Raw genomic sequence first — 25535 nt, 5'->3', positions numbered from 1 at the left:
TATGAGCACAGTGTACTCATCTTCTGATGGCTACTTCCAGCAGGATAACACATGTCATAAACACAAATCATCTCAGACTGGTTTCTTGAACATGACAATGAGTTCACTGTACTCAAATGGCCTCCACAGTCACCAGAGCTCAATCCAATAGAGCAGCTTTGGGATGTGGTGGAACGGGAGATTGGCATCATGGATGTGCAGCCGACAAATCTGCAGCAACTGCGTGATGCTATCATGTCAATATGGAGCAAAATCTCTGAAAAATATTTCCAGTATCTTGTTACAGTAAATCTATGCCACCAAGGATGAAGGCAGTTCTGAAAGCAAAAGGGGCCCAACCCGGTACTAGTAAGGTGTACCTAATAAAGTGGCCTGTGAGTGCATTTTCTAGTGATTGGGACACAATACACCCCTAAATCTGACAGAATCTTGCCAACAATCCTCACGAGGAAAGACTTAAAGGGACAGTTCACAACTTGTTCCTTCACTTGTTCAAAAACGATTTAAGTATCTTGTTTGAAGAATGCTAGCTGCTGGCACCCATTGACTTCCATAGTATTTTTCTCTCCTACTATGGAAGTCAATAGGTGCCAGCAATCAGCATTCTTCAAAATATATTATTTTGTGTTCAGCAGAAGAAACTCAAAGGTTTTAAACCACAGAATCAATGGTAAGGTAATTTTCGCATGAAATATCCCTTTAATACACTTCTTAATGAAAATTATGGGATAGCGTTCAGAGACATAACATATTCTTAGGTTAGATAAAGAGACAGTTCACTCAAAAAATTAAAATTCTGACATAATTTTACCCATTGTTCCAAACCTATTTGAGTGTCTTTCTAATGCTGAACAAAAAAAAGAGATATTTTGAAGAATGTTGGAAACTGGTAGCCATTAACCTCCATACTATTATTTTTCCTAATATGGAGGTCAATGGCTACTGGCTACTTAATTTGTGTTTAAAACCTCTTGAGGGCGAGTGAATCTTCATGTTTGTGAACTGTCCCTTTAACCACAGCAGAAGTGAATGTAAAAACAAATGTGTGTGTGTGTGTGTGTGTGTGTGTGTCTCACCACAGTGAGCTTCGTCGTCTCCATTATCACAGTCGTTCTCCTTGTCGCAGGTCCAGCTCATGGGGATACAGCGGCCATTGGGACAAGCGAAGAAGTTTGATGAACACTTTCTCTTTTTCTTATCTGGATGGTAAAAACAAGGTTTAGGGGTTGTGTGTGAGATATGATGAATAGGAGAATCGCCTGTGCTGTGGAAATAGGGTCTAAAATGATCACTTAATATGGATAACATGTTTCGTTCATTCATCAGTACTCGTGTGTCATACTGAGAGCTCCTCCTTAAGAGATGAAGACAAAATAAGAGGCAAGAGTCTTGACAAAAACACACCAAGTTACATCAAGAAATGTATTTGATCGTCAGATTGAATGTCAGATGGAAACAATAATAGCTGACCGCTTGTGATCTGCTCATAATAATAATAATAATAATAATAATAATGGTAATAATATTATTATTGATAGTAATAATGATGATAAAAATAATAATAATAATGATCATTCTAATTCTAATAATAATGATAATAAAAATAATAATAATAATGATCATGATAATTATAATAATAATGATAATAATAATAATAATAATAATAATAATAATAATGATGATAATATTAATAATAATAATGATAATGATAATAATAAAATAATGATAATAATAATAATAATAATAATAATAATGATATTAATAATAATAATAATAATAATAATAATAATAATGATGATAATATTAATAATAATAATGATAATGATAATAATAAAATAATGATAATAATAATAATAATAATAATAATAATAATAATAATAATGATAATAATAATAATAATAATAATAATAATGATAATATTAATAATGATAATGATAATAATAAAATAATGATAATAATAATAATGATATTAGTAATAATAATAATGATAAGGATATAATAATAATAATAGTAATAATAATAATAATAATAATAATGATAATAATAATAATAATAATAACGATAATAATAATAACAATAATAACGATAATAATAATAATAATAATAATAATAATGATGATGATGATGATGATGATATTGATAATAATAATAAAAAATACATATTATTAATAATATTAATATTAATAATAATAATAATGAAAATGAAATAATAATAATAATGACAATGAAATAATAATAATAATAATAATAATAATAATAATAAAATATTAATAAAAAAATAAAAAATAAATAATAATAATAATAATAATAATAATAATAATAATAATAATAATAATAAAATATTAATAATAATAATAATAATAATAATGATGACAATGATAATAATAATAATGATAATAATTTCATGTTTGTGTTGTGTGTGTGTGTGTGTTTACCTGGGCAGTTCCTCTCATCTGAATAGTCTCCGCAGTCGTTGGCTCCATCACACACCCATGATGGAGCGTAACAGAGCGACGTGAACTCACAGCGCTGATACGTCACACCTTTCACACCCAGACGGAAATAACTGGAGCAATCAGACGCCGCTGGAAAACCACACAAAACAAATCAAAGAGAAGTACGAGCCAGGAATCTCGAGCTAGCATGTGTGTTCAGTAACGGACATGTCACAGATCAAGTTCGAGAATTTAATTGTAAATGAAAGGCTGAATGTTAGGATTTGTGTGACTTACAGCAGTTCATTTCATCGCTGGCATCATCACAGTCCAACACCTGATTACAGCGGCTGGAGTTCGACACACACACGCCGTCTCTACACTGAAACTGATCCGCCGTACACAGCGTCGCTACAAACAAAGACATGTCCGTGTGAAAAAAACTTGTTTTGAGTATAAAATGCAAGTAAACATATATTTGCACGTCCCCTCTGACAACTGAACACACACTCTGACAGCTGAACACACCCCCTTTGACAGCTGAACTCACACACTTTGACAGCTGAACACACCCACTTTGACAGCTGAACACACCCACTCTGACAGTGTAACTCGCCCCTTTGACAGCTGAACACGCCCACTCGAACAGTTTAACACACCTCTTTGACAGCTGAACCGCCCACTCTGACAGTTTAACACGCCCTTTTGACAGCTGAACCGCCCACTCTGACAGTTTAACACGCCCTTTTGACAGCTAAACACGCCCCCTCTGACATTTTAACATGCCCCTTTGAAAGCTGAACACACCACTCTGACAGCTGAACACGCCCACTCTGACAGCTGAACACACCCCTCTGACAGCTGAACACGCCCCCCTTTGACAGTTTAACATGCCCCTTTAACAGCTGAACACACCCCTCGGACAGCTGAACACACCCCTTTGACATTTTAACACGCCCCCATTCGACAGCTGAACACGCCCACTCTGACAGCTGAACACACCCCTCTGACAGCAGAACACGCCCCATTTTACAGTTAAACACGCCCACTCTGACAGCTGAACACACCCCTCTGACAGCAGAACACGCCCCCTTTGACAGTTTAACACACCCCTTTAACAGCTGAAGACACCCCTCTGACAGTTGAACACGCCCCTTTGACATTTTAACACGCTCCCATTTGACAGCTGAACACGCCCACTCTGACAGCTTAACACACCCCTCTGACAGCTGAATGCCCCCTTTTACAGTTTAACACGCCCACTCTGACAGCTGAACACGCCCACTCTGACAGCTAAACACACCCCTCTGACAGCTAAACACGCCCCCTTTTACAGTTTAACACGCCCACTCTGACAGCTAAACACACCCCTCTGACAGCTAAACACGCCTCCTTTTACAGTTTAACATGCCCACTCTGACAGCTAAACACACCCCTCTGACAGCTAAACACGCCTCCTTTTACAGTTTAACATGCCCACTCTGACAGCTAAACACACCCCTCTGACAGCTAAACACGCCTCCTTTTACAGTTTAACATGCCCACTCTGACAGCTAAACACACCCCTCTGACAGCTAAACACGCCCCCTTTTACAGTTTAACACGCCCACTCTGACAGCTGAACACACCTCTCTGACAGCTGAACACACCCTTCTGACAGCTGAACTCGCCCCCTTTAACAGTTTAACACACCCCTTTGACAGCTGAATACGCCCACTCTGACAGCTGAACACACCTCTTTAACAGCTGAACACACCCCTGTGACAGCTGAACACACCCACTCTACCACTATTTTTAAGCACTAACTAGTGCTGAAACAGCAAGTATTTATGCCCCTTTAAGAGTCTGCAGCAGTACATTAGTATGTAGTATGTAGTATGTAGTGTGTATGATCAGATCCTCTTACCGTTACAGAAGAGTTCATCAGAGTTATCACCGCAGTCGTCTCGCCCGTTACACCAGGAGTTATGACCAACACAGCGGCCGTTCACACATCGCTTATAGCCCTTCTTACACACACGGTTAGCTGAACACAAACACAGACAATCAGAGCGACAAGTGGACTTCAATAAGCCCAGACATCAATAACACACACACACACACTCACTGCAGTAGGACTGTTTCTCATCAGACTTGTCTTTGCAGTGGGCCATGCCGTCACAGGTGAGTGTGTATTTAATACAGTCTCCATTCCCACACTCGAAATCCTCCATACTGCTGCAGGACGTGTTCTGAGCTGAGAAACACAACATCACAACTGTTAACATACACACACACACACACACACACACTTCTGCAAACACATAATACATCACAACCTCCTCATGTGCATGCATGAATGAAGTGTTGTCCAAAACTAGCCACTGATACATTTATTCGCTAATATGTTATGGGTTATTCCAGATTCACCGATGCATGTGTTGTCCTCCAGCAGCTTCCTCTCTCCACGACAGCTGCAGTTCACCCGGCCGTCTGATGTGAGGAGACACAGATCCTGACAGCCTCCGTTGTTCACCCGGCATGGAGAAAACTCACCTGAACAGACACACACACAGGTTTGTTTTTTGTGAATTGCGGGGACATTACACATATTTAAAGTCAAAATTATTCGCCCGCGTGTGAATTCTCTTTCCAAATATTTCCCAAATGATGTTGAACAGATGCAGGAGTTTCTCACAGTATTTCCTATAATATTTTTTCTTCTGGAGAAAGTCTTATTTGTTTTATTTCGGCTAGAATAAAAGCAGTTTTTTATTATTTTAAGGCAATTTTAAGGTCAATATTATTAGCCCCCTTCAGCAATATTAGTTTTGGATTTTCTCCAGAACAAACCACTGTTATTAGCATTTCAAGTAATTAGTATTTCGGGGAGAAATGGATGATGTGTGCTCTGGACCACAGAAGAAAAGGATCATCTAGACTGTTACCAGCAACAAGTCCTAAAGCCAGGGTCTGTGAGGGTATGGGGTTGTGTCAGTGCCCTTGGCAAAGGTAACTTGCACTTCTGTGATACTCCATTAATGCCGAAAAGTACAGAGAGATTTTGTTGCACAATAAGCTGCCTTCTGTTCCAGGGATTCACCATGCATATTTCATTAACACAATGCAAAGGCACCTTCTGCACACATCACAGAGTAATGTTTTGATAGGGAGGGCAGTGAGATGACCTGAGATCAGCAGACATGTTGTGTTTATGGTCTGAGGATTGCGAATTGTTTCTTTCACACTCAGATAAGCACGATGAAAGATATTGATTGTGTGTGACGGTGTCATTCCCAAAGCGGGATCGAGTTCTTCTCGCTTCTCTGACAATCCCAGATTACTTTTGGCACATCATTACATGCTTGAGCTGAAATCTTCTTTTAGTTCCTCAGTCCAGACTGAAACGTAGAGGATGCAGAGCTTTTTCTGTGGTTTATGGAACAATCTGCCCCATCAGATTGCAATGGCACCATCACTATCTATTATTATTGTTATTATTATTATTCATTCATTCATTCATTTTCTTTTTGGCTTAGTCCCTTTATTAATCCGGGGTCGCCACAGCGGAATGAACCGCCAACTTATCCAGCACATGTTTCACGCAGCGAATGCCCTTCCAGCTGCAACCCATTTCTGGGAAAGTTGTTGTTATTATTATTATTATTATTATTATTATTATTATTACATTTTACATTTACATTTAGTCATTTAGCAGACGCTTTTATACAAAGCGACTTACAAATGAGGACAGGGAAGCAATTTACACAACTGTAAGAGCAACAATGAATAAGTGCTTTAGGCAAGTTTCAGGTCTGTAAAGTCTAAGAAGGAAAGTATTAGTAAATTTTTATTTATTTATTTATTTATTTATTTTGAGTACAGTTAGTGGTATATCCAGAGAGGCAATTGCAAATTAGGAAGTGAAGTGGAGACTAAATAGTTGAGTTTTTAGTGGTTTCTTGAAGACAGCGAGTGACTCTGCTGTTCTGATGCAGTTAGGGAGTTCATTCCACCAACTGGGCAGATTGAGCGTAAGAGTTCGGGAAAGTGATTTCTTCCCTCTTTGGGATGGAACCACGAGGCGACGTTCATTCACAGAAACCAAGTTTCTGAAGGGCGCATAGATCTGCAGAAGTGAGAGCAGATAAGAAGGAGCAAAGCCAGATATCGCTTTGTAGGCAAACATCAGAGCTTTGAATTTGATGTGAGCAGAAATTGGCAGCCAGTGCAAACGGATGAGCAGCGGAGTGACATGTGCTCTTTTAGGTTCATTAAAGACCACTCGTGCTGCTGCGTTCTGGAGCAGCTGAAGAGTCTTGATAGAGTTAGCTGGAAGCCCCGCTAGCATAATAATAATATTATTATTATTAATATTATTATATTAATTATTATTAATATTATATATTATTATATTATTAATATTATTATATTATATATTATTATTATTATTATTATTAATATTATTATATATATATATATATATATATATATATATATATATATATATATATATATATATATATATATATTAATATTAATATAATATTATTATTATTATTATTATTATTATTATTATTATTATTATTGAACATTTTAGATTTTGAACTATATACAACCAAGCCCCAGATGCATAAACAGAAAAATAAAATATAATAAAAAACCTTAATAGTGTAATAATAGGTACAAAATCAGGACTGAAAGGTACAGTGGGGGAAATAAGTCTTAAACACGTCACCATTTTTCTCTGAAAACTCATTATTAAAGGTGCTGTTGATTTGAAACTTTCCCCAGATGTTAGTAACAACCAAATAAATGCATATATGCAAAGAAAACAAATCTAATTAGTTTACAAATGAAGTTATGCGCAATAAAATGAAATGACGCAGGGGAAAAGTATTGAACACATGAAGGAAGGAAGGTGTATTTGGGCAGTGAAAGCCCAGACAGCAGCTGAAATCTCTCAGTGGTTCTTCAGCGAGCCTCTGCCCTTCCTCAGTGTAAATGAATATCAGCTGCTTCAGTCCAACATCTACATTAGCAGGAGGATGAAGATGAAACCAGGGTGGACATTTCAGCAGGACAATGATCCAAAACACAGCCAAGAGACTCTCAGATGCTTTCAGAGAAAGAAAATCAAGCTGCAGAATGGCCCAGCCCATCACCTGATCTGAATCCAATAGAGAATACAGAATAAAGCTCAGATTTGATAGACGAGACCCACAGAACCATCAAGATTTTGACACTGTTAAAATCTGTGAGAAACTCACACCTGAGCAATGCATGTGTCTTCATTCTCCATATGAGAGGCGTCTTTAATCTGACATCACCAATAAACACTTTAATATACAGTATTAAATACGCTTCAGTAGTTCAGGAGTTTCTTCTTCTGTCATTTCATTGTGATTACACAAAGCTCATCTTGCATTTGTTTTGTTTTATTTTTATGTTTGTTTTGTTTGGGTTTTTACCTAAATCTGCCTCAATTCCATGTCAGCAGCTCCTTCAGAAATATTATTACATGACGTGTTCAATATCTACTTTCCCCGCTGTATATTACAGTCTCCCTCATTCATTCGTTTTCTTCTCGGCTTAGTCCCTTTATTAATCCGGGGTCGTCACAGCGGAATGAACCGCCAACTTATCCAGCAAGTCTTTTACGCAGCGGATGCCCTTCCAGCCGCAACCCATCTCTGGGAAACATCCACACACACACATTCACACACACACTCATACACTACGGACAATTTAACCTACCCAATTCATCTGTACCGCATGTGTTTGGACTGTGGGGGAAACTGGAGCACCCGGAGGAAATCCACGCAAAGGCAGGGAGAACATGCAAACTCCACACAGAGCCGAGGCTTGAACCAGCGACCTTCTTGCTGTGAGGCGACAGCACTACCTACTGCGCCACTGCCTCGCCCTACAGTCTCCCTCATATCTGACCAAAATTGTGCAGTTTTCTTGCTGGCGCCATTTACTTTAGCTGTGGTATATTCCAAACTCATTAGGTAGAGTTTCCAAGACAGATCAACTGGAGGAGAAGCATTCAGCCATAGTTGCAGGACTGTTTTCTTTGCAGCAGTCAGAACAATGAACAGAGTCCATCACTATCTATTTTTAAATCACTTTTAAATGCTAACCTATTCAGTTTGGCCGATCAATATTATACTAATAGTTTTGTCTGTTTGCTTTGTTTTTAAATATATACACTACCTGACAAAAGTCTTGTGGTGGATCCCAGTTGTAAGAGCAACACATAGTAACTTGACTTCTAGTTGATCATTTGGGAAAGTGTCAGGAGGTGGATTTCTCTGAGGAATCATCTGTTGATCTGCATCCCAATCATCACAAATACTACCAGGAGAAATCATGCTTTAGGTTTACATTCAGAGAGATCTGCAGAGTGGATGATCAACATCAACAGCCTGAGGTATTGAGACACTTGTGCTGCCCATTACATTACAAACCACAGGAGAGGGACAATTCTCCAGCAGGATAGCGCTCCTGCTCATACTTCAGCCTCTACATCAAAGCTCCTGTAAGCGAAGAAGGTCAAGGTGCTCACGGATTGGCCAGCCCAGTCACCAGACATGAACATTATTGAGCTGATGAAGGAGGAGGAGTTGAAGATGAACACTAAGAGTCTTGATGAACTCTGGGAGTCCTGCTGAAGGCTTTCTTCTTCATTCCAGATGACTTTATTAATCAGTGATGTGAGTCATGTCAGAGATGTATGGATGCAGTCCTCCAAGCTCATGATGGAGTCAGACACAATATTCATTCTGTCTCCACTGCAGCAGGACTTTATATTCTATACTGGACATTATTTCTGTTCAGTGATGACACTTTAGTCTAAGCAGAGTCAGACCTTACTGTCCTAATCAAGACGTCGACTGGAACTTTCTGTTATACACCACGCCTAATAGAAGGGTACCATTGGCAATGGAGACACAAGTCTGATAAAGATGACCCGTACCGAACTGTACCATACCACTCAATGGAAAACCAGGCATCAATGTGCATTATAAATAAATGAACTCTAAACTTGAGCTGAAAATGGAAACTCTGGTTGACTTACAGCTGTTTGTGTCATTGGCCACAGCCACGATCCCCATGGGCTGCTGGGGAATATCAGCCCTCAGCACCTTCATTTCTCCTCCCACATATTTATCAGCTCGCAGGACGGCTCTGCGCACCCAGTCTGTCCAGAAGATGTGGTCTCCGTACACGGCCAAACCGAAAGGATGCACCGGCTCATTCTTCAGGACCACCTACAGACGGCAAAACACACACAAAACAGGCTCCGTTTGAGGAAACGCTAATGCTGAACACTAATGTGCCTTATTTGTTTTATTTCGGCTAAAATAAAAGCAGTTTTTAATTATTTTAAAGCCATTTTAAGCTAATATTATTAGCCCCCTTGAGCTATATTTATTTTGGATTGTCTCCAGAACAAACCACTGTTATACAATGACTAACCTAATTACCTTAACTTTACCCTAATTATTATAGTTAAGCCTTTAAATGTCACTTTAAGCTGAATACTAGTGTCATAACATGTACAAATGTAATAGGAGGGCTGATAATTTTGAAGTAAACACAGTTGAATATTCTCTCTTGTAAACTGTAACTCACGTATCGGTGTGTGCCGTCGTACTCGCAGCGCTCGATCTTATCCAGCGTAGCATCAGAGAAATACAGTTTCTCTGCGCGGTGGTCGATGGCGAGGCCGTTGGGAGTGCGGATTTCACTGCCGATGATCACGATCACATTGGAGCCAGACAGCTGAGCGCGCATGATACTGGGAGACTGTTCATTCCAGTTAGTCCAGAACATCAGGCTGAAACAGAAGAGGAATGGCAAACTCTGAGTGCACCTGCGATTACCATCCTGAATAGGCAAGGGATGATAACCGGTATCAAGGTTTATCATGGTTTGGAAAAGTCAAGGTTTTAAAACAGCTCACACACTTTCATGAACAGCAGATTCAAGGACTCTTTAAAGCAGAGGTGGGCAAACTATGGCCCGCGGGCCATATGCGGCCTGCTGAACACTTTCATCCGGCCCGCGAGGGAGTTTTTAAAATGCTGCTCCTGAGTAAAGCCGCCTTTCCACTGCACACGACAAAAGACAAGCGACAGACTGGAAGTCATTCATTTCCAGTGGAGAGCAGTCCGGGAGCTGCGTTGAGTTTCGATCATCTCCGTATGCGGAAAATTCGGATCTGAATTGAGCTGCGGATCTGTTGAAATATTTGAACTCCTGCGACTAGACCGCATGCGACCTGCCGACCGGATATGATGTATTCCAGTGTTGTCCAAGCAGGTCTGTGCGCGCGAGATGAGAAATAGGAGTTTATTTTGGTTATTTTTTGAATTATAAAAAGTCTATATTAAAAAAAAACATTTCTGTTCATAAAAGTAAGTAAGAAAGTAATAAAAATATATATTTTTTATGTTGTCTCCACATTCACGCCAATATTTTAGCGGTCTATGAGTTTCTAGTAGGGATGTAACGGTATCAGAATTTCACGGTACGGTAATACCTCGGTATGAATGTCACGGTACGGTATTTATTGAATCATTTACAGGAAAAACAAAACTTATGAAAATACTCCAAAAAAGTGCCAAAAGTGTCAATGACATACAAATCAGCCATCTATCTGTAAGCTTTAAAACAGGAACTTCAATTTTAATAACAAAAAAATATTAAACAATGTAAAAAATAAAGTTTCAATTTAGTATTGTTGAAAACTCATCACATTCAACATTTAATCACTCACTCACTTAGATAGAGATGGGTTATAAGGAAAATTATCATATAAATATAATCTGGTAAAAGCTGGTATCTCTGGGCATTTACAATGTCCCCTGCAACAGAAAAACCCCTCTCATTTGGGACTGAGGTTTCTGGGACAGAGAGATATGACTTGGCCCAGGTTGACAGCAGTGGGTAACGTTGTGCATTGTCTTTTCCCCACTTGAGAGGACAAACCATGAGTGAGATAGAGGTCTCATGTCTGCATCAATCTGAACAGTGTGCTGTGTCACACCCTCCGTCCCGCCCTTCAGTAGGTGCGCGACAACACCGCTCTTGAGTATGCGCTCAACCCCCCCTCCCCGCTTAACAGTACGCGCGCGACAACACAGCTGATCAGAACGCGCGCAACAACACTGCTATTCAGTGTGCGCGCGACAACACAGCTGATCAGAACGCCCGCGACAACACAGCTGATCAGAACGCGCGCGACAACACAGCTGATCGGAACGCGCGCGACAACACAGCTGATCGGAACGCGCGCGACAACACAGCTGATCAGAACGCGCGCGACAACACAGCTGATCGGAACGCGCGCGACAACACAGCTGATCAGTACGTGCGCGACAACACAGCTGATCGGAACGCGCGCGACAACACAGCTGATCGGAACGCGCGCGACAACACAGCTGATCAGAACGCGCACGACAACACAGCTGATCGGAACGCGCGCGACAACACAGCTGATCAGTACGTGCGCGACAACACAGCTGATCAGTACGCGCGCGACAACACAGCTGATCGGAACGCGCGCGACAACACAGCTGATCAGAACGCGCGCGACAACACAGCTGATCAGAACGCGCGCGACAACACAGCTGATCGGAACGCGCGCGACAACACAGCTGATCGGAACGCGCGCGACAACACAGCTGATCGGAACGCGCGCGACAACACAGCTGATCGGAACGCGCGCGACAACACAGCTGATCGGAACGCGCGCGACAACACAGCTGATCGGAACGCGCGCGACAACACAGCTGATCGGAACGCGCGCGACAACACAGCTGATCGGAACGCGCGCGACAACACAGCTGATCGGAACGCGCGCGACAACACAGCTGATCGGAACGCGCGCGACAACACAGCTGATCAGAACCCGCGCGACAACACAGCTGATCAGAACGCGCGCGACAACACAGCTGATCAGAACGCGCGCGACAACACAGCTGATCAGAACCCGCGCGACAACACAGCTGATCAGAACGCGCGCGACAACACAGCTGATCAGAACGCGCGCGACAACACAGCTGATCAGAACGCGCGCGACAACACTGCTATTCAGTACGCGTGCGGCGACAACACCCGCTTCAGGTTCGATCATTTCCAGCTCTTTTTCATCCCCGCTTCTAGCAGCACACTCCATTTCCGCATTACTGTATCTGTAGCGACAACAGACCGCAAGGGATGATGGCCGAGCCTGGGCTGATGGGAATTGTAGTTTCTGCTACCTCCCATTCGCTTCATTCGCCTGAGCAAATTTTCTCAGAAGACCTATAGTTTTACCGAGTCATGCGACTACGGTAATATCGAAAAAAATTAATATTGCGGTATGACGGTATTTACAATACCATTACATCCCTTGTTTCTAGTATTCATTCATCCATTAAACTATGAAAACGCTCAGAGAATAAAAGCTATTTCTTTTGCAGTTCTTTACTTCGGACACCGTGAGAATCAGCTTCTCCCCCGTGGTGCACGACAACACTGAAAATACTGTGCGGCTGCCACAAGGGGGCGTATTCCGACAGTCGTGTCTAATTGTCGTGTGCAGTGGAAAGACGGCTTAACGGTTTGGTTCAGAATTAGTAAATTAGTGATGCAATTACAAGTTAACGCCATGTGATGGCAGTATAGCACACGGTACAGTTAGAGCAACCAGTAGAATTAGAGCACACTCTCGGGCTGCGTCCGAAACCGCCTACTACTCAGTAGGTACTGCATTTGAATTTAAACGTACTACTCGGCCGTTAGAAAAGTATGTTCTATACAGTATAAATGTGAAAAGTATGAATGGAATTCGGACGTACTACATCCGCCATTTTGTCATGGTCACGTGACCTACGTGCGTCAGTTGCGTCGCTTTACTTCCATTCATGAATTTGCTCGCGGGGCATCATGGGATAGCGCAGCATGCATGGGATGCGCACTCCGGAATCTCGCCGGAAGTAGTAAGTCATCCGGGTACTTTTCGCATACTGATTTTCGAATTCTATGAATTCGCACATACTACTCGGCTCGCATACTGATTTTCGGACGCAGCCTCGGATATTAAAATGCACTCAACCGTTAATGACTGAAAATGTATCAGGCTGATCACACCCAACACGCTTTATAAGAAGCGCCTCTCTTAACTGGTTTACTAACGGCGGTGGTTTTGCGCGCTATGTGCCCTGCGCGCCTCGCGTTTTAACCGCCTGCTGCCGCTCGCGTTTTTGCCGTAGCAGACTCCAGACTTTGACACCCTTACGAAGAGAGGGGACCAGGCTCATTGTTCACATTAGCACACTCATAATAACATGACTTGGAATAACAAAGACTAAGATTCTTCTCCCGTTTTATCTTATAGTTTTATAATGATTGATATGAGCATACAAGCTTAAATGAGACTGTCGTGAATTTGACTCAAATCATATAATATTTGCTGGTTAAATGTGTGAATTTTTGTCATAGAACATATTTTCCATGCATACATCCACTTTAAAAAGTTATTTTATTAAAGATTTGTTGCTTCATCATGTTGTATGATGATTGATCTGTATATTTTAAAATCAGTGCAAATTAGATTATTGTAAATCTGACTGAATAGTAATTTTTAAGAATTATTATTAATGTGTTAATATGAGATTTTTTCTATCAGGCAATATCTTTTCTATTCTCCACTGTACAAAATTATTACATTATTATTATTATATTATATAAAGGATTATTTTATTGTTTTATGATGATTCATAAGTAAGCATAAATAATTAAATTTACTTAAATTTGACTTTATAATATAATAAAAAATCAGTTTTGTGTTAATGTGACATGTTTCTGTCTGATATTACATGTTTCATGCATACTGCCACTATAAATAAAAGTTATTTTGTTGAAGGATTTGACATGTGGCGCTTTTACTTGGTTTGCAAAACTTGATGTGGCCCTTCGGGTCTAAAAAGTTTGCCCACAACTGCTTTAAAGCATCATTCATTTTTAATCCAACCCCACTGTAATTCATGCCCAAGCATATGTAGTGGCATGAAAGTCTTTTAACACAGGCTCATTGTGGATATGTACCCCTGTCTATATTTCTGGAGAGCATGAATTATGTAGCCAGAGGTACGTCTGGCTGCATTTCGTCTGTAAAACGAATTCTATGGGGCGGTATGGCACCGCCGGCGGCTTCTGTTCAATTTACTTACCAGCTGAACGCTTACTTCTGTATGGACGTGTTTGCTCAGTAGCTCACACATTACCCTTACTCCCAATGCTTAACTAATGATGACTTAATTATTGGCAAATGCTTAATAAATGATTCATAGTGTGTATGTAGTATAAAGTGTTACCATAAAGGCTTCAGTAACTCAACTTCATCCAGTTGTGTGACCTAATCTAAAGTGAAGTGATTTTTGGTGCTCTGCAAATCCCTCATACCACTTTTGTCTGTAGTAAAATGAAGAAAATCTGTGCAAGATCTCACTTCTGACACTCATCCAGGACGAAGGCTCGTGGATGGTCGTCTCCTGACATGGTGACCACAGTGTCCCGGTCGAAGGCGCCCCAGCGGCTCTGGTCCACCGTGTGTCTGCTGATGGTGGAGGTGGTGTAACTGGTCCAATATAAAGTGTCCCAGGCCCTGTGGTACGCCAGACCCTCCACTGAGCCCACATCTGCATACACACACACACACACATACATTATAACACTGCAATTTTGTCTTCTAATACAAGCAGTCAGATGTATGAACGGGACATTTCATTGTATATACATAGAAAGTAAGCTTCATATAAGCTTAAAAACTGAGTGAAACTGTTGTAATCTCACTAAGAAAATTGTGGCCAATCAAAAGCAGCCTGGGTGATCCCGTGTGCAACATAACAGTCAGTGTTTTGTTATGATTGGTCTGTTTTTCAGCGGTATTTTACAGGAAACAATAGTATTTGAGGCTCAGGGTATGTCATTTTTCATATACTGAACTATTAATATTCATCTATGCAGTGAAAATGGCATATTTGATGATACAGAACAGCTCCTATGGTCAACAAAAAATGTTAACGTTGTCCTTTCTGTTGACTAGAATGAATCAATGGACTGATATTAAAGTGATAGTTCACCCAAAAATAAAATTCACTCACTATTTACGGTTCCATAAGGGGCTAAAAAACTTAATATGAGTTTCTTTCTTCTACTGAACACTAGAGAAGATCATTTGAAGAATGATGGATACCTGTAACCATTGACTTACATTATAGCAAAAGCTAATACTATGGAAGTCAATGGTTACAGCATAGGTGTCAAACTCAATTCCTGGAGGGCAGCAACTCTGGGCAGTTTTGCTCCAACCCTGATCAAACACAGCTCATCCAAATAATCGAGGTGTCCGAGACTCTTTTGAAAACCTCGATTATTCACCGGGATTTTACAGCAAACAATAGTATTTGAGGCTCAGTGTATGTCATTTCCATGTACTGAACTCGTATTATTCATCTATGCAGTAAAAATGGCACATAAGATGATATAGAATGGCTCCTATGGTCAACAAAAAAATGTTAACGTTGTCCTTTCTGTTGACTAGAATGAATCAATGGACTGATATTAAAGTGATAGTTCACCCAAAAATAAAATTCACTCACTATTTACGGTTCCATAAGGGGCTAAAAAAACTTTATATGAGTTTCTTTCTTCTACTGAACACTAAAGAAGATCATTTGAAGAATGATGGATACCTGTAACCATTGACTTACATAATAGGAAAAGCTAATACTATGGAAGTAAATAGTTACAGCATAGGTGTCAAACTCAATTCCTGGAGCGCCACAGCTCTGGGCAGTTTTGCTCAAACCCTGATCAAGCACAAACTAATGAAGGAGTTCATGACTCTTTTGAACAGCTCGATTATTCACCGGGATTTTACAGGAAACAATAGTATTTGAGGCTCAGTGTATGTCATTTCCATGTACTGAACTCGTATTATTCATCTATGCAGTAAAAATGGCACATAAGGTGATATAGAATGGCACCTATGGTCAACAAAAAATGTTAACGTTGTCCTTTCTGTTGACTAGAATAAATCAATGGACTGATATTAAAGTGATAGTTCAACCAAAAATATAATTTACTCACTATTTACGGTTCCATAAGGATGAGCTTGTAAAAAACTTTATATGAGTTTCTTTCTTCTATTGAACACTAAAGAAGATCATTTGAAGAATGATGGATACCAGTAACCATTGACTTACATAATAGGAAAAGCTAATACTATGGTTACAGGTTTCCAACATTCTTCAAAATATCTTCAATTGTGTTCAACAGAAAAAAGAAAGCCATATGGAATTTCTTGAGGGTGTGTAAATAGTGTGCACATATTCATTTTTGTGTGAACTAACCCTTTTTATAAGTGTGAATCGACATGTGAATAAAAGCTTTGTGTGGTACACAAAACTTGCTCACCGTGTTTACAAGCAACATCTAAATATGTTTGTTCGTCTAGAGTTACTTTTATCTGGACAAACCCACCATGAAAAACAAAAGGGGGAAAGAGATATGACAGCAAGTGATTCACTGTTTGTTTGTTATTTGATTTCCACAGCCGGTTCAGAGACGCAGGAACTCAAATGTGTTTTCTGTTGCTAGATTTACTCCTGGCTTTAATTACATAACCGGTTCAGAGCCAGTGTAATGAAAACCACATGCTGAGAATAAACAGTCCGAGCTTTAAAAGACAAAATGAAGGAATGGTGGAAAAGACTAAAAGCCCAAAGATGAAGAAAAATGCAAAAAGTCATTCGTTTAAGATGAAATGAAAACATGCCTTTTCTAGATTCTCTTAACTCGCTCAGATATCACAGTGGTTTTTTACAGATATTTTTGTGCTTTCGTGTTCTGCATGATTAAAGATAATAAAGAAAAAACATCCTGATGATATTTCCCTAAAAAACTGTCTCATAAAATGTATTTTGATGTAAACATACAAAGACTTTTATTGATAATAAACGTTTAATAATTACAGTAGTACTAGTACTACATTTATGGTTTCTGCAACCTAAAAAAGCCACTTATTGTGCAAATACATACATTTACTTCTTATTTCTAGAGTTAAAATAGTCAACAATGTACATAAATCATACAGATGTATATATTCATGTTATTTTGTCTTCTTTATATTTAATCTACATCACTACTCATTTATTTAAAGGGACAGATCAGCCAAACATTTAAATTCTGTCATCATTTACTTTATTCAAACCTTTATTAGTTTCTTTCTTCTGTCAAACACAAATGAAGATGTTTTGAAAAATGTTGAAAACCGGTAACCATTGCCTTCCAGAGTATTTGGATTTCCTAGTATGGAAGTCAATGGTTACCGGTTTTCAGCTTTCTTTAAAATTTTCTCTCAATTGAAGAAAGAAGCTCATAAAGGTTTGAAACCACTTGAGGGAGAGTAAACAGTGAGTAAATGTTAATTTTTGGGTGAACTGTCCCTTTAAATGTCTTTTCTGTTCTGTTGATATGTATTCTGATCCAAAATGATCTAAACTAATGATGTAAATTCAGTAAATCAGCCTTTTCTTATACTTTACGGTCTTTCTGGAGTAAATAAATACCATGTTTCTACATTTGGGGTTTCACACTATAGACTTTTTAACACCTTTAACAATGTATAATTTCCTTACGATTTATTTTGGAAATGTACTTGCCATTTAAGAGTGAAAACTCTGTTTATTTTACCAATTTTTGGAGCAAATATATAGATAAATATTTAGTATACAATTGCTACAAAATTTTCGGAAATTATTTAGTTCATATGATTGTTTTACACAGCATATGCCCTTCCAGCTGCAACCCAGCACTGGGAAATACCCATACACACTCATTCACACACATGGCCAATTTAGTTTATTCAATTCCCCCATAACGCATGTGTTTGGACTGTGGGGGAAACCGGAGCACCCGGAGGAAACCCACGGCGACACGGGGAGAACATGCAAACTCCACACAGAAATGCCTTCTTGCTGTGAGGACACAATGCCAACCACTGAGCAATCATGCAGCCCTGCTACTAAAAAGTAAAATCAAATATAAAATCTTCGTACAGGGCGAGACGTTCTAAATGAAATCAATAAAACCCAAACACTATTGTTCAGAAGGCACATGGAGTAGATGAAGCTGAAGTGAGTCTGGTTTTGATTGTCGTTTCAGACTTTTCCACTCAGAAAGCCAACATTCTTCTCAGGAGGCATTCTGGTGGAGAGCGTGCAATTATGGTCATTATTCTCCATTCATATGGTGTTTGTGGCAACAGGAGAATACTCTGTGGAAGAATACTTCATTGTGCTGTTAGAGGAGAGTCGGTTGGCTGTTTAGATCGTACTGCACTCATTTGGGCAACTCCTAAATTTCTACAGCTCCCCTATATATATTATAGGTAGGCATAGATTATTTTTTAAATCTAGATTAATCTCACTGTAGTCTTGTAATTAATCTAGATTAAAATGGCTCATCTGAATTCTGTCTAAGGCATTCAGAATGTGTGTGCTATACAAATAATGACTAAAAGTAAGTCTCTGAGAACGGGTTTCTCAAGCCAGGTGGCGCATTAGACCAGGGGCTCATCTCCTGTTTCCAAAATGCATCACAAACTGCTTGAGAAACTGTTCTAGTGTGATAATTGGTGATGAAAATAAATGATGTTCAATAAGATGTGCTTGTGTTTACGAACTGTTCATTTAGTTAAATCGCGCAATAATAATCTCGCAGCACATTAACGCCAATAACGGCCCACCACTAATATTTATATACAGATATCCCCAATTCAGAATAAAACAATCAATCTACAGCTGTAAAAGCACCCTTAGAGGATTATAAGGCCAATCACAATTCTATTTTTGAACAACGACAGGAATCTCCATACACAGACAGAAGTATTTTCACATTTTCACTTTTTTTTAGAGACAACATTAGTCCTGTTTTGAATCTGCCATTATGCTGATGCTTTACTAAAATTTTGAGAATTTTTTGGGAGGTATGAACTGGCCCTTTAACCATTAAAAGTTGGTGATTAGAGTGGAAAACATTGACTATCTGTCAAATGCCTTTGTGTCAGCATAGTGGCAGATTCAAGAACTATGCTAACGAGGGAGAGATGGTCACTAGTGGGCGGGGCTTTCCCCCTCTGATGACACATAGAAAGGGATAATGTCAATCAAAGTGTTTCTGCTCTGTTTTTATCAAGGTTGATTTAAAAAATATATAATTAATACAATTTTACCACTGGAAGCTGATTATATTCATAAGCTCTTCTCACACTACGGTGTTTAACCCTCTTATAAAAGTAATTTTTGCATAATAGCTCTCCTTTAAAGCATCAAATCTTAAAGAACACAACTTACTCTCCACTACAGTCTTGCGGTCGGAGCCGTCGTCATTGATCTGCTGGATGTTTCCGAAGTGAATATCACTGAAAAAGATGCGGTTTGCTCCTTTTCCGCCTCCTCCGCGATAGTCGAAAGTGAGGGCGATCACGTTTTTCATATGTTCAGGGTCCTCGAAGGGTTTGATAGGAGCGTTGAGGTTGTTTTCATCTGATAAGTGCACACTCTTTAGGATGGTGCGCTCCGAGTACAGCAGGTATCCGTCGTAATCTCTGCAGCTCTGGCCGTCCTCCGCCAGCATCCCGTGAGCACACGCACACGTCCGCTGACCGTTCCCTCGGTATAGACACAACTGCTGACAGCCTCCGTTATTAATCTTGCAGATATTAGTGCCTGCACAGAAAAGAGGATGACATGAACATCACTGTAAAACATGCTGGGTCAAAAAAACTCGATTTGTGTTGGGGCAACATGAAGGAATTAAGTTAACTTGTTCGTTTATAACAAATTTAGGTGGATTGAACATAAAGCAATTAAGTCGTCCACCCCAAAAAAAATCTAAAATCGTGTTGTTTCAGGTCCTTTTACATATTCTTGATTTATTAGATTATTATAAGTCATTATTATTATTAGAATTATTACCTCCTGTAATTTCTTTTAGCAATGTTTGTTTTTGAATGGTCTTGCTGAATTAGCCTAACTTGCCTAATTAACAACCTAGGCTCATTCTGAAAACATACATTCTGTATACCCCTATATACATTTCTGGAGAGCGCCAAATATGTCCCAGAAGGTGCGTTTTTGCTGTTTTCTTTTCGCAAATCCTCCAGAGACTGCTGTGTATTCATTGTCAGATCTCAAATTTCTCTCACGAGTGCCATTCACGCCTGCTGTTCTCACGTAAATCCACCAGAGGCTGCTGTCAACGGACTGACTGACCAACCGATCTCCCTGCTCACCGCCTTCCCTAAACCCAGTCAATTGTGTTTTCAAAAGCACAGATTGACCGGCCCACCACCTTCCTTAAACCCAACCAATAGTGTTTTCAAAAGCACCGATTCACCACCCACCACCTTCCCTAAACCCAACTAACAGTGTTTTCAAAAACACCAATTGACTCGCCCACCCCCTTCCCTAAACCCAACCAATTGTGTTTTCAAAAACACCAATTGACTCGCCCACCCCCTTCCCTTAACCCAACCAATAGGGTTTTTAAAAGCACCGATTGACCCGCCCACTTCCTTCCCTAAACCCAACCAATTGTGTTTTCAAAAGCACAGATTCACCACCCACTGCCTTCCTTAAACCCAACCGACAGTGTTTTCAAAAGCACAGATTGACCTGCCCACCACCTTCCCTAAATCCAACTGATAGTGTTTTTTAAAGCACCGATTGATCCGCCCACCTCCTTCCCTAAACCCAACCAATAGTGTTTTCTAAAGCACAGATTGACCCGCCCACCGCCTTCCCTAAACCCAACCAATAGTGTTTTCTAAAGCACCGATTGACCCGCCCACCGCCTTCCCTGAACCCAACCAATGGTGTTTTCAAAAGCACCGATTGACCCGCCCACTTCCTTCCCTAAACCCAACCAATAGTGTTTTCTAAAGCACCGATTGACCCGCCCACCCCTTCCCTAAACCCAACCAATGGTGTTTTCAAAAGCACCGATTGACCCGCCCACCACCTTCCCTAAACCCAATGGACAAGCGGACCCAAGCGGTCAGCGGTCAGCTGGTAAGTGTGAAAAGGAACGCCGTCATACCGCCTAGTGTCGTACGTTTAAAAGATGAAAAGCAGCCACACATACTTTTGGCTACATAATTTGCATTCTCCAGAAGTGTATATAGGGCTACGTTTTCAGAATGAGCCCATGTTGATAATGTGTGTTAACCAATCAAAATACACAATGCACCAATGCAGAGGAGAATAAAATGAATGACGTCCCTATTTTAAACAGTACTGATGCAGACCAGAGTTGTGTTCCAGCACAGTGCTGTAAGATACACTCATCAGACAAACACTCACCTTGCTGTCTTGCTCTGTTGAACACCTTGATGTCTTTGAGCTGGACGCCGATGCCTGTCCTCAGACTGACTGATTCTGTGGAGTTGTCTTTACTGCCACGCTTGATTGAGCCATTGGCATGAGTCCTAAAGACAGAGGAAACACCATGATGTCAACTGTACACATCTACAGTTACATACAAGACGTTTAATATTAAAGTCCGCATGAACCGGAAGCTGCGACAGTTTTTTTTTTTCGTATTGTGAAGCAGTTCCTAGAGTAATGGAATTTTAAATGAGACAACAGTGGGCGTGGCTTGTTTTTCTCTAATGCGAGCTGATTGGATGTCGTAAAGTGGGCGTGTCATTCGGAAATATTAAGAAAAGGGTTTGAGGAGAGTTATTACAACCTAACAGACAACCGACTCCTCACCATTTCTGTTTGTTGACTGACAGCTAAAGGGGCGTGGTTAAGTATGTTAGCCACGCCCAATACCTCAGACAGACCTAATCTGGGAATTGAACTAAAAAACAAACAGGAAGTGTATTTGCAGATTTACATTAAAGATAACAAGAGCACTCTATTATTATTGTCTTAATAACATGCGCAGATGAATTGTTCAGCACAAAACTAGCGATGTGAGCTAACAAAACCACTATGGCTAGTTTTGATTTCGTCTGTACTTTAAATGTTCAGTGGTGTGGATGTGTGATGTGTGCATTACTGTGAAAGGTACTGACCGGTCGCTCCAGTAGATGTAGTTCTCGAACACAGACACAGAGAACATGTCCATGTTGTTGCTAGACAGCACCACCTCTCTGTTCTCGCCCGTCTCCAGATTAATGCGCTCGATCTTATCTGTGCGAGCATCACACCAATACAGCAACCCATCCTGCAGGACACACACACACCATCATCATCATCATCATCAGTGCTGGGTAGGTTACCTTTAAAGGGCACCTATGATGAAAATCAACTTGTGTAAACTGTTTGAGCCACCGTGTCGCTCATCATACTAGTTAATTGACAGTATTTTATTGTATAGAAAACAGATTTTCACGCAATTTTCATTCTTTATTGACCCCAAAAAAGCTTCATGCTTCATAAATCCAACCCAGGCTCATTCTGAAAACATAGTCCAGCGGATGTTTCTGGAGACCGCGAAATACGTCCTGGGAGGTACATATTTGTGCAGTTTTTGTTTTCGTGAATCCGCGAGAGGCCGCTGTGTGCGCTTTTTCGTATCTCGAACGTCTCTGGCGAGTGCCGATCGCGCCCGCGCTGTTCTCGCGTCAACCCACCAGAGGCCGCTGTCTGACTGACCGAATGATTGACTGCGCGACCGGCCAATCGGCCTACCCATCCTCCTCCTTCCCTAAACCCAACCAGTTTTACCGATTGACCTGCCCGCTCACTTCCCTAAACCCGAGCAACAATTTAGAAAAGCCGTCTAGAAAAAGAAAAGCCCTCGTCTGTTTTTTTTAACACTTTTTCGGATATACCACGTTCTCACCCTGTTATGATGAACTCGTTCGCTTTATTTTTTGGATTCTGTTTTTGTCTTACCTGATTTCCGGAACCGCTCTTCCTCGGACTCGAACCCGGATGCCTTTGTCAACTCCTCCTCTATGCATCTGAAGTCCGCCGACACACACGATGAGCTGACCGAACAAACTGATTGCAGCGGGAATGCCCTCCACACGGAGGTAAGCGGTCAGCCGGCAAGCACGAAAGGGAACGGCGTCACACCGCTCCGTAGTGTTCACTTAGGCCATGTCCACACTAATGTGTTTTCATTTGAAAACGCATATTTTTGTCTCCGTTTTGCCCTTCCATTCACACTGAGACGCGTTTTTAGGAAACAAAAACGTTTCTTTTTGAAAACGCTCTCCAAAGTGGATAAATTTGAAAACGCCTTTTTCGTGTCGTAGTGTAGACTGTGAAAACGGAGTCTTTCGAAAACGATGACGCGTTTTTTGTCATGTGACACTCAGTCATGTTACTAATTCGTTTACTTTATTTTCGTTGTGATTATGATTTTAGTGATGTCGTCCTTACTGTGAGGGTAAGCAGCGTCATCAGCAGGATACTGTTCTTTAAAGCGGTCCAGTATATCGGCGTATTTGTTTTGGCACGTCTCCCAGTCTACATTTTCACTCTCTTTTGCAACTTTGTATTCATGTGTTACTCGAAGCAGCAACTCTACTTCATTGTCAGTCCATTTAAAAAACTCTGTGATTTTCTGTGACATTTTGCCGCAACGTTTCAAAGAGCCGGAAAGAAAATAAACGTCAGGCAGAAATGACGCGTGACGAAGCGTCTTACGTTTCACGCACGCGCAGTACAGGTTGAAAGCATTGGTAGTCGTTTCAGTGTGTATGACAAAGTTTTGGAAAACGAATAGAAACGACAGTGTGGACGTGAAGCGTTTTTAGAGGAAAACTCCGTTTTCAAATTTATCCGGATTAGTGTAGACATGGCCTTAAAAAAGTGAAATGCAGCCATACGTACCTCCCGGGATGTATTTCGCGGTCTCCAGAAACTTCCACGGGACAACATTTTCAGAATGACCTTGGGTTGCATAAATCCTTGTTTACAGATGAACGCATGAGCGTCAGCAGGATTTATGTGTGATCTCTGCTGCTTATTTTGACTGTGCAAGCACTTATTATCACTCAATTTGCATAAAAACCAACACAAATCTGTCATGAGAGCCTAAAAGCATTGAATGTAATCACCATGCAGTCTTATAATTCAAGATATGAAATGATCGGCTTTATGATAGCGTCGAGTGATCCCACACAAGCAGGAGTGCTGTGTAATATTGACTTTATACAAAAGTTCACCACACCAGAAGTTCATAGTAAACAAGTTAACTTTTAGAGGAAGTGTGTGTAAGTGTGTGAGGTTTACCTGGTAGTCTATAGAGATGCCGTTTGGCCAGCTGATGCTGACATTGACCAGCACTGCTCTGCCGGATCCATCCAGACGAGAGCGCTCAATACGGGGATACTGACCCCACTCTGTCCAGAACAGATACCTGCACACACACAAATTACTCACTCACACCCTCTACAATGACATATACACACACACACACACACACACACACACGCACAAACACCAATACACTCACCCTCTCTCAGGATGGACAGTGATGGCTCGTGGTTTGTCCAGGCCTTGAGAAATGACCACATATCTGAAGGAGCCATTGAGTCGAGCCACCTCGATCACATCGAAGCCCTGATCCGTCCAGTAGATGTTTCCTGCACACACCACAATTTGCTGATCAGAAGTGCGTGCGTGTGTATATGTGTGTGTCTGTGTGCGTGAGACTCACCAGCGATCCAGTCCACAGCGATGCCCTCCACGCGGCCAATGCCATTGGTAATGATGTCTTCTCTCCACGTCTGATCTCTCTTTGCTCTGCTGATGGTGCTCAAACCCATGTCCACCCAGTAGATGGTGTCATTATCTGCATCACAACACAAACACAAGTCAATTCAAGATTATTTGTATAGCGCTTTTCACAATAATGATTGTTTTAAAGCCTAGTTGAGACTCACCTGCATGGAAATCAATGCCGACGGCGAGTGAAGTTCCTGACACGGGTACAAGAGCATCAGACTTATCGGCAGGATCCAGCGGGATTCCTCGAATACCCTCATGAACAGAGTACAGCAGGAACGAGCCCACACCTGAAACACAACCAGCACAA

The 25535-nt window shown here is 40.7% G+C and overlaps 1 protein-coding gene across 11 annotated transcripts in view; it reads right to left on the bottom strand.

Moving 5' to 3' along the window:
- lrp1aa (low density lipoprotein receptor-related protein 1Aa) overlaps nucleotides 1-25535 on the bottom strand; it is a 222310-nt gene that overhangs the window by 58352 nt on the left and 138423 nt on the right. For all 11 annotated transcript variants that reach the window (XM_087272962.1, XM_087272960.1, XM_087272961.1 and 8 more), the window contains 16 exons: nucleotides 25384-25515; nucleotides 25158-25292; nucleotides 24954-25083; nucleotides 24731-24857; nucleotides 22558-22709; nucleotides 21839-21963; nucleotides 19829-20203; nucleotides 14920-15109; nucleotides 10056-10260; nucleotides 9499-9691; nucleotides 4845-4970; nucleotides 4543-4671; nucleotides 4342-4461; nucleotides 2733-2846; nucleotides 2436-2585; nucleotides 1077-1199 (listed from right to left, as the gene is read on the bottom strand). In XM_087272962.1, coding sequence (XP_087129088.1) covers nucleotides 1077-1199; nucleotides 2436-2585; nucleotides 2733-2846; nucleotides 4342-4461; nucleotides 4543-4671; nucleotides 4845-4970; nucleotides 9499-9691; nucleotides 10056-10260; nucleotides 14920-15109; nucleotides 19829-20203; nucleotides 21839-21963; nucleotides 22558-22709; nucleotides 24731-24857; nucleotides 24954-25083; nucleotides 25158-25292; nucleotides 25384-25515 — 2526 coding nt within the window. The remainder of the gene's footprint in view (nucleotides 1-1076; nucleotides 1200-2435; nucleotides 2586-2732; nucleotides 2847-4341; nucleotides 4462-4542; nucleotides 4672-4844; nucleotides 4971-9498; nucleotides 9692-10055; nucleotides 10261-14919; nucleotides 15110-19828; nucleotides 20204-21838; nucleotides 21964-22557; nucleotides 22710-24730; nucleotides 24858-24953; nucleotides 25084-25157; nucleotides 25293-25383; nucleotides 25516-25535) is intronic.

Source organism: Danio rerio, chromosome 11 (genome assembly GCF_052040795.2).
Source record: "Danio rerio strain M-AB ecotype USA chromosome 11, GRCz13ab, whole genome shotgun sequence".
Lineage (NCBI taxonomy): Eukaryota > Metazoa > Chordata > Actinopteri > Cypriniformes > Danionidae > Danio > Danio rerio.
Note: the sequence above shows the minus strand (reverse complement) of the source record. Positions and strands in the feature narration are given on the sequence as shown.